Here is a 13,974-nt window from a genome sequence, read left to right as displayed (position 1 = left end):
TGACTTCCCAGGAATTCAGAAAACTATCACTTGGCTCTGGACATGTCTGATCCCCTCTTTAGCCTCAAGTTCAATGTTCAGTAAGGTGCGTTAGATTGGGTAAGACAGAAGATCCTTTCTTATTCTTACATTCTGTGATTTCTAAAGGTGGAATATTTCCTTGGTATTATTGATTAATGTGTGATGTAGCAACACAACTAAGTGGAAAACCTTCTGGGAATGGGGTTTGGAAACTTGGATTCTAGTTCTGGTTATGACATCAACTAGTCATGTGACTGTACATATCTCCTTAGTATTCTAGAATTTTTAAACCTCCATGTCTATACCATATGATTATCTATGCACCTACACACTGTTATTAGCAAGAATGGTGCTACCACATGAAAAATGCCTTGAAATGTTAAAATAAATTGAGAGTGTGATATTGTTGGGTTAAAATGGAAAACTACCTCTGATTTACTTCAGAAAAAATTCTAGCCTACCTCTATAGCAGCATGTGTTAAGGGAATGTAGGACTCGTTTGAATAATACAATATGCAAAATGTAATTGGAAAGGAACATGTGCTAAAGAAAATGAGAATGCATTCCAAACATTATCATCTGTGCATCAACTGCTTCCCATCAGCATGTAGACCCTGTACTTCCAGACTGACATATCAGATCAGTGCCACTAAGTTTGTGACTTCTAGAATGTCGGAATTCTAAGTCTGAAAAGGACTCCAAGGATCACCCCGGAATCAGATGAGTTAAGTGGGATATTCAAGACCACAAAGTAAGTCTAGAACCATATCCTCTTAGACAAGAGGAAGTGTTCTGTTCAGAGTTCCTTTGGAGAAAGACCATTGATGGTAGGAAATCCAGACCCTTATCTTTTACTGTCCATCTCAAACTTTCCATTAATAAACAATCACAGAATTTTTGAGGTGGGGTTTGGTTTCTTGGTGGGAATCAGTATAAAGGAGAATTGTCAGTGGGACCAACCCTACCTCTTCTTCAGGGCACATTCTGTTCCCACCGTCTTCTTGAAGCCTTCCTAGACTACACCAACCTGCTGTAAGTGCTGGCCTCTCTCATCTTGTACTCATGCGGTATACATTCTTTTGTAATGGTTCTGCCTCCAGTGTATAAGTTTTGTCTTCTGTAAGAGAGCTTTCTGGAGGAGGGCAAGGGCTATGTCTTCTCAATCCTCAGCTATCCCACAGAGTATCCAGTAAGCAGTTAGATGCATAATAGATGCGTTTGAATTTGTCTAAGAAACACCAACCACCTAGGATCCGTCTCAAAAAGTCTATGACTTTCTCTCTTACATATTGGCATGATTCTAGTGACCAGAGAAATCAGTCAACCTTCTGTGGCCAGACGGAGATAAACAGGGCAGTTTTGACCCATTTTTTCCCCCTGCTATCCTTGTATTACTGGCAGTTCTGACAATGTTTTAAAATGTTCTTTTTAAAATCCATGATTCAGACAGATTTGCCCCATATGATGTACCACCCACACTGGTTCTGTCTCCTCCTCAAACCCATGACTTGATTTATTTACATTCTCCCTTGGCTGTCTTCCATTGAAGAGAAAGTGTGACCTGGATTGCATTCTTCTAAGTCAAAGGCCAAATAAATACTACCTTGAAGCTACACCAGGGAAATGTAAAATGAAAATATGATAAATTAAGTTACTTATCCTCATCTAAAAATTATTGAAGAGAAAATAACATTTTATTTTTATCTGTGGGAAATATGGAAACTTCTATGGATTAGCTTGGAATGTTTATCATTCATGTTTTTCCTCTGCCACACCCCTTTAATTAAGGAAAAAAACCCACTAAAGTTTACATAGATCACCTTGGTCTTTGTTCCTCATAAGGCTCACATATTTTTATAATATTCCATTGAAGTTGTTGGTACTTCACGAATTTGTCTTAAAAGACAAGATTGATAACCTAGTCAACATTGGTGCTTGCCGAAGTCTGAGACAATTTAGCCAGGCATGTAACTAAAAATCTCGAAGGTCACATCATTAGAGTTGGTATTCAAGGAAGCTGAGCACTTCTCAAAGGTCAATGACTCCATACCCTTATCATGGGTGGTTACTGCTTTCTTACTGGCTTCTTTTCGAATACATTTATGAAAGTCAGGAGAAATGATAAATGGAGTTCAAACTTTGCAGTGGAAAGCAATGCTTAATGTCAACTACATCACTAGTTTTGAAACTTGGTTGCACATTGGAACCATCCAGGGAGTTTTGGGGAAAAATCCCTGACACCTGAATCTTACCCTAGAGATGCTGGTGTGGTGTACGGCCTGGACACCTGGAGTTTTAAAAGCTCCCCAGATGATTCTAAAATGCAAGCAAAGTTGAACCACATGATCTAATTTGTTCCTTTTACTTTACAGAGAACCTGATGACAATGACTGACTTGTTTAAGGTAACAGTTATATGTGACCTAGTGATAAGGTGAATGACCTTCTAAATGTGATTCTTCCTGCTCCCACCTGCCCCCCTGTCATGGCTAAGCTGTCATAAACTGCTGTCATTTCTCCCCTAGCCTTTGGGAATGTGGCTTTCCCTTATCCCTCCTTGACATGCCAGCCATTCTTAAAGTTCATCCTTGAGGGTGGTGGTGGTGTTTTTGGAACTGATAGTCAGAGACAAAGGGATGAGTAAAAAAATCCAACTTGAAGACCCCTAAATTGACCCTTTGGAACCTCATTTCCCTAACAGTGATTGCATCCTAACTTCTCAGCCACTTGCTTTTCTAAGAAGAGTGTGCTCAGCCTCTGCACATCATAGAATATCCTAATCAAAGCTTAAACTTCAGTAATGTCCTTGCTCAGGCATGCGTGCAAAGCACCAGTGACCACCTGCTGTGGAGGATGCTCCCCTTGAGTTATCAAGTCTCTCAGCTGTTCATTAATTCCAGGAAAATGTGCAAGCCCTCAATTGCTGTAGCTTAAACATGCCCCATGTTAGCACAGCCATATATAATCTTGAAAGGTCAGCATCTCTCATGGGGGTGAGAGAGGCTGGGGATTATTTTCCTTTGGGAGTGAGGTGGTGAATAATACTTTGCTGCCCTTAATATCAGCTAAGGATTCAGGTGCCAGTCTGTTTGCCCAGGCAGAGAGGAGGGGCAGAGGACCTGAGATTTTATTCAATTTGCAATGTATCTTAGGTTATGTATTTTCTGCTACTACATGACAATTTAAATTAGACCGAAATATTGTGAGCTGCCTGAAGTCCCTCTCTGAGTCTCCTGCTCTCACATACCACCCTTTTCCCTCAGTCTTTCTGTGTTCCAGTCTCCTTGGCCTTCTTCCCCTTTCTGGGCAAGAGTTCACATCTTTGGGTCTCTGACACTTGTGTATCACTGGCAATTCTTTTTTCCCGGTTAATTCTTTTCATGCTTTGAGTCTGTTAAATATCACTTTCTCAGGGAAGCTGCTCTGACTGCCCCATTCTTTTATCAGGACTGGCCTCTGCTCTATACTTGACAGCACTGGGCATTTTTTTCACTAACACTCATTGAACATGTAAGTGTTTGCTTATGTTCTGTCTTCCCTATCAAACTCTCAGCTTCTTGAGAAAAGAAGCTGTGTCTGTTTTGTTTTTGACTGTATCGCCAGTGCCGAGTCTTGCCCAGCACGCGGTGGTGCTCAGTATGTCTTTGTGGAAGGAATACCTGTAGGGTGCCTTCCCACTATCTCTGTGACACTTGTCCTGCTCATCACATGTCAAAGGGGAAAGAGACTCATCAACACCCAGCAAGGGTTTAAATACTACGGTCAGTCAGATGAGGGGAACTGAATGGTAGAGCTACATTTTATTTGTCTTTGTGAGCAGCGCTGCGGCTGGGACTGGAAGAACACAGAATAGGTGCTCAAAAATGATCTGCTGCCATGTGGTTGAAGCAGGACAGAGAGATTTAGGAAAAGTGGCTTGGCTGATACCAAAAGCCTGGGCTTTGTGGAGACCATGTTGGAGGTCTAATTCCTGGTTTTTCAGTTCCTTGCTTGTGTGACCTAGCCAGGAAAAGTTACTTAGTTTCTTTGAACCTTTATTTCATCTGTAGGATTATAAGAACAACCTATTACATGGTTAATGAAAATGTGTAGAAATCACTTTGAACATAAAAGTTACTGAAAAATCATCTTTCCTTCTTCTCTTCCTTTCGTCTCTCTCTCTCTCTCTCTCTCCCGCCCTTCTTTCTCCTTTCTGCCCCCCTTCCTCTTGTTCTTTCATCCACGAAGAGTGACGAAGATGTTTTTAAGCACGTTTGAGACACATGAGAGGATGGCCCTGAATGAGTTTAGGGTCTTAAGGCCTTAAGAGTGGGCCAAGGGTGGGGCGTGGTGGCTCACAATTGTGGTCCCAACACTTTGGGAAGCCAAGGCGGTGGATCACGAGGTCAGGAGATCAAGACCATCATGGCTAACATGGTGAAACCCCTTTTTTAGTAAAAATACAAAAAATTAGCCAGGTGTGGTAGCACATACCTGTAATCCCAGCTACTGGGGAGGCTGAGCTAGGAGAATCACTTGAACCCGGGAGGTGGAGGTTGCAGTGAGCCAAGATTGCACCACTGAACTCCAGCCTGGACAACAGAGCAAGACTCTGTCTCAAAAAAAAAAAAAAAAAAAAAGAAAAAAAAAAAAAAGTGGGCCAAATACTGTGATAATGGAAATGAATGAGAGGGAAAGCTCTCATCAAATGCCCTTGGCATCATCAATTTGGGTCTCTCTGTAAGGTTGGGGACTCTACTTCTGAAAAAAACTAATTGCTTTTGGAGAAGGCTAAGCACAGAATAATAAAGAGAACTGCAAAGCTGAAAAGTCTGAGAGGCAAGTTGAATGCATTTGTCTTATCTCTTTGGATAAGAGAGGAGTTGATGGAGCATCAACAATTAAGGGCTGGGTTGATTAATAAAGAAAGTATCTTTTCTGCAGTTGGAAGATGGAAAATTCTATTAGGAGCCTCAGTGAGTCGGGTGAAAGTCACGCCAATCAATGGAATTAATTCTAGAAGATTGTGGCAGAAGACATTGTATTAATGATTCCAAGAGACCCTGATGTTGGCTTCTGAAAAATTTAACATCTTCATTGTAAAGGAAAGGGTGAGAATGTCCCCAAGAAGCTATGCCATGACTCAGTGGCCTCTTTGAAAGATTCTCATTTTAATCTAAATAGTGTGACTTCAGTGAAGGTCAACATGGTCCCTGTTTTAAGAGGATCCCAGACTTTAGCCACTCTGGTACCACTACCTGCCACTGGTTATCATTATTGGGATTCATTGTAATCCAGAGAAAGGGCTGGATATCCAGGAGCTTTCCTGCTTGGTGGATGACTGGTTTCATCACAGTTCATGAGCACAAACATGGGGCCAAAACTGACCCTTGGATGAAATTGTTTGTAATTCCTAGACTGTGTGGTTTTGATGGCAATACTTGCTTTAACTAAGAGCAGCTCCCTCCCATGCCCTGCCTCATCCTTTAAGAGATTTTCTCCTTTGGATACAATTATGCATTAATTTTACTAATACTTACCCTCAGTGTGTGGGATGTCCAGAAAAATCAGACACAACTTAAGGAACTCACAATCTATACAGCTTAAGAACCCTAGCTCATGTAAACAGGGACAATAAAAGGAAAGTTTTAAGGAGGATGTATCTGGCCACTAGTAACAACTATTATTTGAAATACTAGTTATCATTGTCGTTATTATTTACTGAAGGCTTACTGTGGCCCAGGAATTTTGCCAAGCTCTTTATATCCATTATTTCATGCAATCTTTATAACAATTTTATGAGGTATGTACTACCACTGCCTCCATTTTATAGAAAATGAGGATCAGAGGCCGGGTGCAGTGGCTCACGCCTGTAATCCCAGCACTTTGGGAGACCAAGGTGGGTGGATTATCTGAGGTCAGGAATTTGAGACCAGCCTGGCCAACATGGTGAAACCCCGTCTCTACTAAAAATACAAAAATTCGCCGGGCATGGTGACACATGCCTGTAATCCCAGCTACTCAGGAGGTTGAGGCAGGAGAATTGCTTGAGCCTGGGAGGTGGAGGTTGCAGTGAGCCAAGATCATGCCACTACACTCCAGCCTGGCCAACAGAGTGAGACTCTGTCTCAAAAAAAAAAAAAAAAAAAAAAAAAAAAAAAAAAAAAAAAGAAGAAGGAAAATAAGGATCAGAGAGTTACTAAAACCTGTGTAAGATGACACAGTTAACAGATGGAGCAGACAGAATTTATGCCCAGACGTTCATTCTCCAGAGCTTCTACTCTAGATGATGATGCTGTACTGTGTCTTAGACAAGCAGTGAGGAAAAAGGAACTCCTATAATCTGTACTGGGCCAACTCTGGGCCTCTGGTTTGAGTCATGGTCTATAGTGAAGGTTTTGAGGGATGGTACAGGTTGTAGCTCCCCTAGTTCTTGTCCTGTTCCCCTTTTTTGCCCCTGGAGTAACCTTTCCTCATTTTGGAGGGTAAGGTAGGAGAGTCTTTAGTCCTATGTTTTGAATGGAATGGTCAAAGAGCTTTGAGTAGGTTCTAGGAGTTCTTGTTTGTTCAGCCAAGCTCCTTGGAGGCCTACACTGGGTTTAGAGTCTGAAGCCCATGCCTTTGTAGTTCTTGTCATTTGAGAGGACCTGAGAGGGACCTGGAGATGGATGAGCTGGTCAAGAGAAGGACTGGGGTGTTCCTAGGTCCCTGGTGAAATGTCATTGAATTTCCATTCCTTAATTGTCCCTTGTTGTGTCTTGGAGAAGTTGCCTTTTAAATGGACTCTATGAAACAGAAGACAGGGTGAGGGATCGACCCATAAAAAGGCACATGAGTGGGAACATGAGGTGGGGGCGAAGGTATGGAGTATGTGAGGAGAGCAGATTGCTAGGATGTGAGTGGGGTAGGTAGGCTGACAGGGAAATGCTGAATACCAGGACAGAAGGCCCCTAGCTCCTCATGCACAGAACTAAATACAGAATTTCTAAACAGAAGGAGCAAATGCCCAGAGATGTCTTCTCCAAGGGCGACCCCAGAGGTATGTGTAGGATTGAGGGTCCAAGGCAGGGAGACGCTGGGCAGGAGGCTATGTTTGGATCCAAAAGTGGGCTTACTGAGCTTGGGGCCAAATGTCTGTTGAAAAGTGGGCTTCTTAGGGTACATTCTCATAAGGCAAATTCTACTAAGGGATCTTGTTAGTCTTGTCAAATCAAGATAACAGTATAGGTCAACATATCACCATGGGTACATTGCCCGGAGGGACTGCACTTCTCTTCTCTTCTCTATCTAGATCCCACCTGTCCTTCTTAATATTGGCATCTTCCTGGAAGCCTTCTTCAATCTTTCTTCTCTAAATTCCTATAGGCCTTCCTATCTATGCCATAGCTTGCCTCACTGAGTAATTATATTGTGCCCATTCTTTGTGGAAGGTGAAAGGTGCTGAAGATCATGGAATGCACCTCCCTCCTCTCTGAGTCCTCATGATGCCTTGCTCATGGTATTGTTCACATGATTAACTTCCATAAATAATTTCATACTGAAGCTAAATGTTGAGGGGCTTTGAAGATCATTTAATCCAAACTCCTTTTTGATGCTTGAATCCATATCCTTGTCAAGAGGTATTCATCCTCTACTTGTATACCTTCAGTGATGTTGAAACTTGCTACTTTTTGGGATAGTCTAGCCTTTCTTTAGACAGCTCTTTCAGAAGAGTAAATTTAGTGTATCGTGTTAACATTTATCCTCTATCACCTTTAGTCATCTGTTCTTGTTGTATACTTTGGGACTCCATAGAACTAGCCTGTTTTCTTTTTCCACTTGGAAAGTATTGGTATTTTACAGACTACTCTTAAATCCTACACAATTCTCTTCTCCAGTTCCCTTTAGCTACATTTGATGTGGTTTGGGGTCATCTCACTAATCTGCTTACCTTTCTCTGCACATGGTCCTCTTTGTCAATATCTATCTCTTAGAGTGGAGCCTAAGAAAAGACCCAATTCACCAGGGTATGACAAGGTCAGCACAGAGTAGAGGGTAGACATCCTTTCCTCTCTTTTGCAGCCACACTTCTGTTGCAACTTCAGAGAGAATGAGCCTTGGTAGCCATCACTCTTGCCTCTCGCTGTGCTGCCTGTCCATGTAAACTGCTAACTTTCAATGTCACTGACCCCTCTCTGGCAAATGCAGTTGTTTTCTTGGACCTTGTGTCTGGCCCGACACATCTCATCTTCCTTCCTTTCTCACGGCTGCCTTTGTCCCTGTCACCTTCCTCCTAACAGCTTCCTGCTTCCTGTCTTGTGCTGACCTCAACCACCTGTCATTCCCCACCCTTTCTAGAAAAGGGACTCCCAGGAAACCCAGCTGCATCACAGAACAGGTTAGGAAAAAGGCCCGGGAAGACGATGCCACCTTCATCCGCTTGGATTCACTACGGGATTTGTAGCAGAACTCGATTAAGGCAACCAGCATGGCTAGTCCAAGTCCTCCGATCAGGATGTAGAACACTCCCGCCACATTGCTGAGGCTCAGAGCGCTTGTCTTGTCCTAAGAAGAGGAGGAGGGAAAGGAAGGGGAGGGGGAAGAATAAAGTGAGTCAAGAGACTAAAGACCATCCAAGCAGCAGCATATTTACACACATACACTCAACCCCACACCCTCTTTAACATTTGCAAACGCTGGATAGGCTATTTATTCATTGACCAAGTGTTAAACATTCCCCAGGAAAAAAGTGTGTGTCTATGTGTATTTATAAATTTTCCAAGCCTCCCTGATTATGTTGAATTTGTAATTACAATTCCCCACTCCTCAATGCCTTTTCTAGGGTGAGAGACATCACAAGAAATTTAGGGCAGCTTCTACCAAAATTTGCACCTTTGAGCTTACCCCATTCTTTCAGAAAACCATGTCCCTTCCTTTTCAGCTTGATTCCTGCCTCCCCCCACCGCATTTTCTCTGTTGCTTGGTAACGCATTGGCCTCGCTCATTGTTTATGTCTCTGAGCATTTTTCTGAGAGTTGGTACTTACAATGAACTTTCCCCTAGATGTGCATTCGATTTCAATTTAATAAGACAGTTATTGTATGTATAATAAAGACCAACTGATATATATGTTAACTTACTGCTCTGAGTGCCGATTTAGGGGGAAGAAAAACTAGGGGGCTTAGAATAGTAAAAAGGCACTGAGAGAAAAATGGCTCTATTAAATCTTAATAATTATGCTTAATTGACACCATTTTTCCTGTTGGAGGTGCTTGCTAAAAACACTGGAGGCAGACCCAGGTGGCTGAATTTAGAAATCTCTGTTGCCTGCGATAAAAGATCTTACACTGGTTTGGGAAGAGCAGGGTCACGAAAAGGGTGCTTCATTCCTAGGAGTCTGAAGACAAGTACTCATGTCTAGTAGGAGGTGGCCAGAGCTCACCCTGTGGAGCCAGAAGAAGGCCACTGGTCTGCTGAGATCATCCCTGAGTTCTGTCACCTCCAGTGGGGTTCAAAAGTGAAAGTCTGAGGGACAACACTTTCCCAAGTGGTGAGAACAATCAAACACAACTGATGGTCATGGTGAGAGGTAATGACGCAGGAAGCAGGGCGAGTTGCTCAGTCAAACTCTTGACACAGGCAGAGGAACATTTTTAACTTTTAGAATACTCATTCCTAGATGTCGTGGCAGCTCTAACACCTTTGTTTATATTGTTTGTTCATGTACAATAAATGTCTCATTGAATTAAAATGAAATGCATGCCTCAGTTGGCACAGGTACACACCATCGTTGGCTAGTTGGTGGCACTGGATAGGATATGGCCTTTATACCTCTCCATGTGTTCCTTTTCAGGTGGGGATGTAGGTGTGCCATGCAAGGGGTGGCCTGTGTTGCCCTAGAGACTTCGACTGACATTTGCCTATTAGAATCTGGGCATATGGAAAGGAATCGCTTATTGACCAATAAGTCAGTGACCTCTGCCCTGGTTCTAGTTGGTGCATTGTACAGGATTCAGCAGGACTGAGCTTGGGGACTATAGCTGGCAAATAGCAGCATCCCTTCCCTTCCAGTAGCAGCTTTGGCCAGCAGAGCTGTAGGATTATCTGAAGCATGTCCCCTTGTTGGCTTCCTGTATCGCTAAAGCAGATGGCTCTTGAATATAGGTTACACTTGGCAAGGCACAGCCTGGCTTTGGAAGCAGTAGAAATGATTATTCAAAGGACTCAAAGGGGCAAAATTTCTCCAGCTCTGCTGTAATGACCTGATAAGGGTAATGTGCAAAAAAAGAGTTCAGTGCTTGGTTCAAGAGTTGGCTGAACAAGTAAATTCCCACTTCACATGATTTTTAGAATACTCAAAATGTCTCCCTGTTTGCTGTTCAGAAGTCATGTATTTCTTCCTCTGGAGAGTAATGCTTTAGAGTCCTTGGGGGACTTACAGTTCACAGAAGTTCCTATAAAACTCTTCTGTTAAACAGGGGTAAGGGTGGGGTTAGGAGGTATGTATTATCTGCTCAAACCTTAGTAAAGAGTGGTGGACAGTGGAGCTCAGAAGGAGTAGGTACAGGGACAGGCCTGAGGGCAGGTGGAAAACAAGAAAGCTGGAGGCTGCTGACTTCATGAGCTGATCAGTGTTTCCATACCCAAAGCACACCTTGCCCCTTTGGTCACCAAGCAGTTTTCTTCTTGAGGTTTACCTGGTTGTGGATGGCCTCCAAGGACAAGGGAGTGATGGGCATCTTTTTCTGTTATTATCTTCAAAAGACCCTAAGAGGGTATCTGTCTCCCTGACTTACAAGGAGGAGCATTCACTTCCAGTATATCTAGGAAGGAAGTGGGGTGAGATCTTCATATGGATGTGGGGTGGAAAGGCATGTTCTATATAAGCAAAGAAGGAGGGTCTAATGACTGATTATGTCTGGAGGTGAAGAGCATCCTTCACTTTAGAAGAAGGTCTCTGGCCCAGGGAGATGGCAATGTGTGTGACGGGGGATACATCCTTTACAAAGAGGACAGCTAGATGGTATAGGAACTGCCACCTTTTGCAGGATGCACAATGTCATTTATCGCTATTTATGCTGACACAGCTCTGTAGTAGAGGAATCAGGAAAGACCTCTGGAATCAAGGGAGAACCTGGGCCCAATTGCCACCAATATCACAGGTAACACAACCACCTAAATTCAGATTTATTTAATAGGATGTGGGATGAAGGACTGGTGTTGGTGTAGTCTTAGTCCACATAGCTGAGGAGTTTCCATTTACACAAGATGTTCTGATTCCCCTTAAGCTTGTCATTAGCTTTTTGATAAGATCTTTCTAAGGAGGCCTGAGGCCATGGTCTTCTGTTTAGTTGCCTTTACTGACTTTCTTTGTCTCACGCTGTGGGAATAAAATGGGACATCCTGGGGCAGGGACAAAAATCCCTTTTATTTGAGGACCACAGCTCTGGTTCCTCTGTTCCACAGCATCCATAAAAGAGGCAGCTTCCTCATGGATCTGCGTACAAACAGCTACTCACATTTCACAGCAACACACTTCCTAGCTGTGATCAGGGACAGGGGAGAGATGGAGTTTAAGTCTTCTGAGCACCCCTCAGGGCACCCTGTTCTCCTATTCCATAGCAGCTGCACACCCCAAAAGCTAGGCAGCTTGTCAGTGGGGGTGGAAAAGTCACAACTCATCTCCCGCCAGGAGTGGGGAAAGAGAGTGACAGTACCAAGAAGAGTGACAGGTGAAAAGAAAAATAAAACTCTTGTCTTGCAGAATCGCTGGGCTTGTTGCTATGGTGATGAATGGTGACGAGTGGTGATGATACCCCCCCCACTCATCTGTTCTCCTTAACCTGTTGTCTTGATTTGCTGTCTCCCTCATATAGAAAGGAGATTTCACCCCCATATTTCTCCTTGTTCTTCCCACATATTGGGGGACTGTCTCAGTCTCCCTCTGTGCTTCTGAGTCAACGTCCCTTCCAAGAATGTAGGACTGATTCATGAGGAGGTCTGAGCTAGGCCTAAAGCAGAGAGACTCGAAGCTTTCTTTATGGAATAAGCAGAAAGCTCTAGGGAGAAGCCAAGGCTTTTGGTTGTCAGACCAGTCCCTTCCACTGAGACTGGAGCTGCCTGCCATCAAGACCTGCTAACTCTGGACCAAGCTTCAGTTTATCCAAATGCTTCCATTCCTTCTTATCTTCTTGGAGAAAGTTTAAACTCGTACAAAGCAAAAGTACAGTTTTCTTCTCTCTATATCCTACCGAAATTCCATACAATTTTCTGTTATGCTTACATCTGGATTTTTGGGGGCAGCCTACATGCCCTCCACATGCTGAATCTGTAATCTGCCTTAGCCTTTTGGGGCCACAAAGCAAGGTCCACCCATTAGCCTTTCTGCTACAGTAGGCTTTCTCTTGGGCTTTTTCAAAACTGTATTTTTGGCTTAAGGACCATTTCCCTGAGCAGTTGACTATTTCCTGGGAGTGAAGGCTGAGTGGTTGGCTAGGCTCACTCATTAGCTAAGACCAAAGTGAGAAAATTATGGGGAGGTGGATTTGGTTCAACTAAAGGAGGAGCTTTTAAATAAACAGAGCTGTTCAAAGGTGGAATGCACTGCCATAGGAAGTGGTGAGTTCCTCAAACATGAACACATTCAGGAAGATGACGACGAGGTCATCTAAGGAATTCAAGCACTGAACACAGAACTGGACCAAATGACCTTTGACACTTGTCCCCACTCCCAAAACATTTGAGGCACCTAAGGAGTTTCTAGAGGGTCTGGGATTATGCCTTTTAAAAATTCTCCCTAGAGACTAATACCTTTAGGGAATGCATAAAAGGAGCTCATGTTAATTGGTAACGTCTGCTGTTCCATTTCCAATCTAGGCCAGTTCCCTAGCCTGCATATTTTCCCCAAGAGCAACACAGGATGGGAATTGGCCCATTGTTCTAATAATTGGCAAGGCAAATAATCTGAAAGTGATGGTTGTGGGGGTGGCTCTTCTCAGCAGTGTGTGCTCAGGGACCAGCTGCTGTACAATGCACCGCAGAACATCCTGACTCAAAACAAAATTGCATTAAGGAGATGACGTGGCTTGTGGAGGGGAACCCAAGGACTGGCTAAGGCTGAGGCCTCTTCAAAAGCGGGAGGTATTTTTCATAACAGAAGCATCAGTCTGAGGGTAACATGGGTGTGTCCACAGAAAACCTTCACTCTGAGTTGAATATGTGCTTGGACTATGCATTGGTGAGTAGGGGTCTTGTATGTTGGGAAATTGTCCCCAGAGGTGTTTCTGGCTCAAGGCCCAGAAGAGAGTTTTAAAAGAAACACTTTTGTTTTTGTCTAGTCCCTTCCTCTAGGGCAGTGATGGGAAATTTAAGGATGTGTGGCTTTGGGACTTTGGACAGGATCCAGGGTGTTCTGACATTCAATCTCTGATATGGATAACTGCTGTATGTTGGACATATTATCTTGGACCACACATAACTCCCAGAAGATTCACGTAGAAGTCACTGGTTCTCTCCAGGCTGTTGCCTACTGTGCCTCATAGAAATTGGGAACCCTAACCCTGAGCAGGAATATAGCTGGAGCCCAAAGTCTCTATGGCATGGGGACAATGGAATGACTTCTGCATCTCTTGGTCTCAAGGGCTTTCTTTCTCCACTCACATCCCTCTGACATTGCCCTCCTGGGGTGTCTTTAGTGCAGGAACATTCAGTGGGAAGGGGAGGGAGCAAGTGGAGTAGAGCATCATTGTGTGAATTCCCGGGTCCTTCCAGGTGGCCAATGCTCTTTACCTGTGAGAAGGGCAGGGATGGGGCTTGTACACAGTGTGTTTTCAGTCCTTTTGCCTTACAGGCCTTGCTGACAGTAGGGGCAAGAAAGTGAGTACATCCAGAATGGATGGACTTACCCTGTTGATGGTGAAACAATGTGGCATTATATTATAAAACAAGGCAGGGCGGGGGTGGGGGCAGGAAATCGAAGCTGAATTCATGCCCAGCT

The 13,974-nt window shown here is 43.6% G+C and overlaps 1 protein-coding gene across 10 annotated transcripts in view; it reads right to left on the bottom strand.

The window, feature by feature from the left end:
- GRIA1 (glutamate ionotropic receptor AMPA type subunit 1) overlaps nucleotides 1-13,974 on the bottom strand; it is a 322,279-nt gene that overhangs the window by 2,922 nt on the left and 305,383 nt on the right. For all 10 annotated transcript variants that reach the window (XR_003119865.1, XR_003119866.1, XM_025388301.1 and 7 more), the window contains one exon: nucleotides 8,409-8,543. Coding sequence is in view for 8 of the 10 variants with exons in the window: in XM_025388301.1 (XP_025244086.1) it covers nucleotides 8,409-8,543 (135 nt within the window). In the remaining 2 variants the exon portion in view is untranslated. The remainder of the gene's footprint in view (nucleotides 1-8,408; nucleotides 8,544-13,974) is intronic.

This window comes from Theropithecus gelada, chromosome 6 (assembly GCF_003255815.1).
Source record: "Theropithecus gelada isolate Dixy chromosome 6, Tgel_1.0, whole genome shotgun sequence".
Classification (NCBI taxonomy): domain Eukaryota; kingdom Metazoa; phylum Chordata; class Mammalia; order Primates; family Cercopithecidae; genus Theropithecus; species Theropithecus gelada.
The sequence above is the reverse complement of the archived record's forward strand: the minus strand, read 5'-3'. Positions and strand labels throughout refer to the sequence as shown.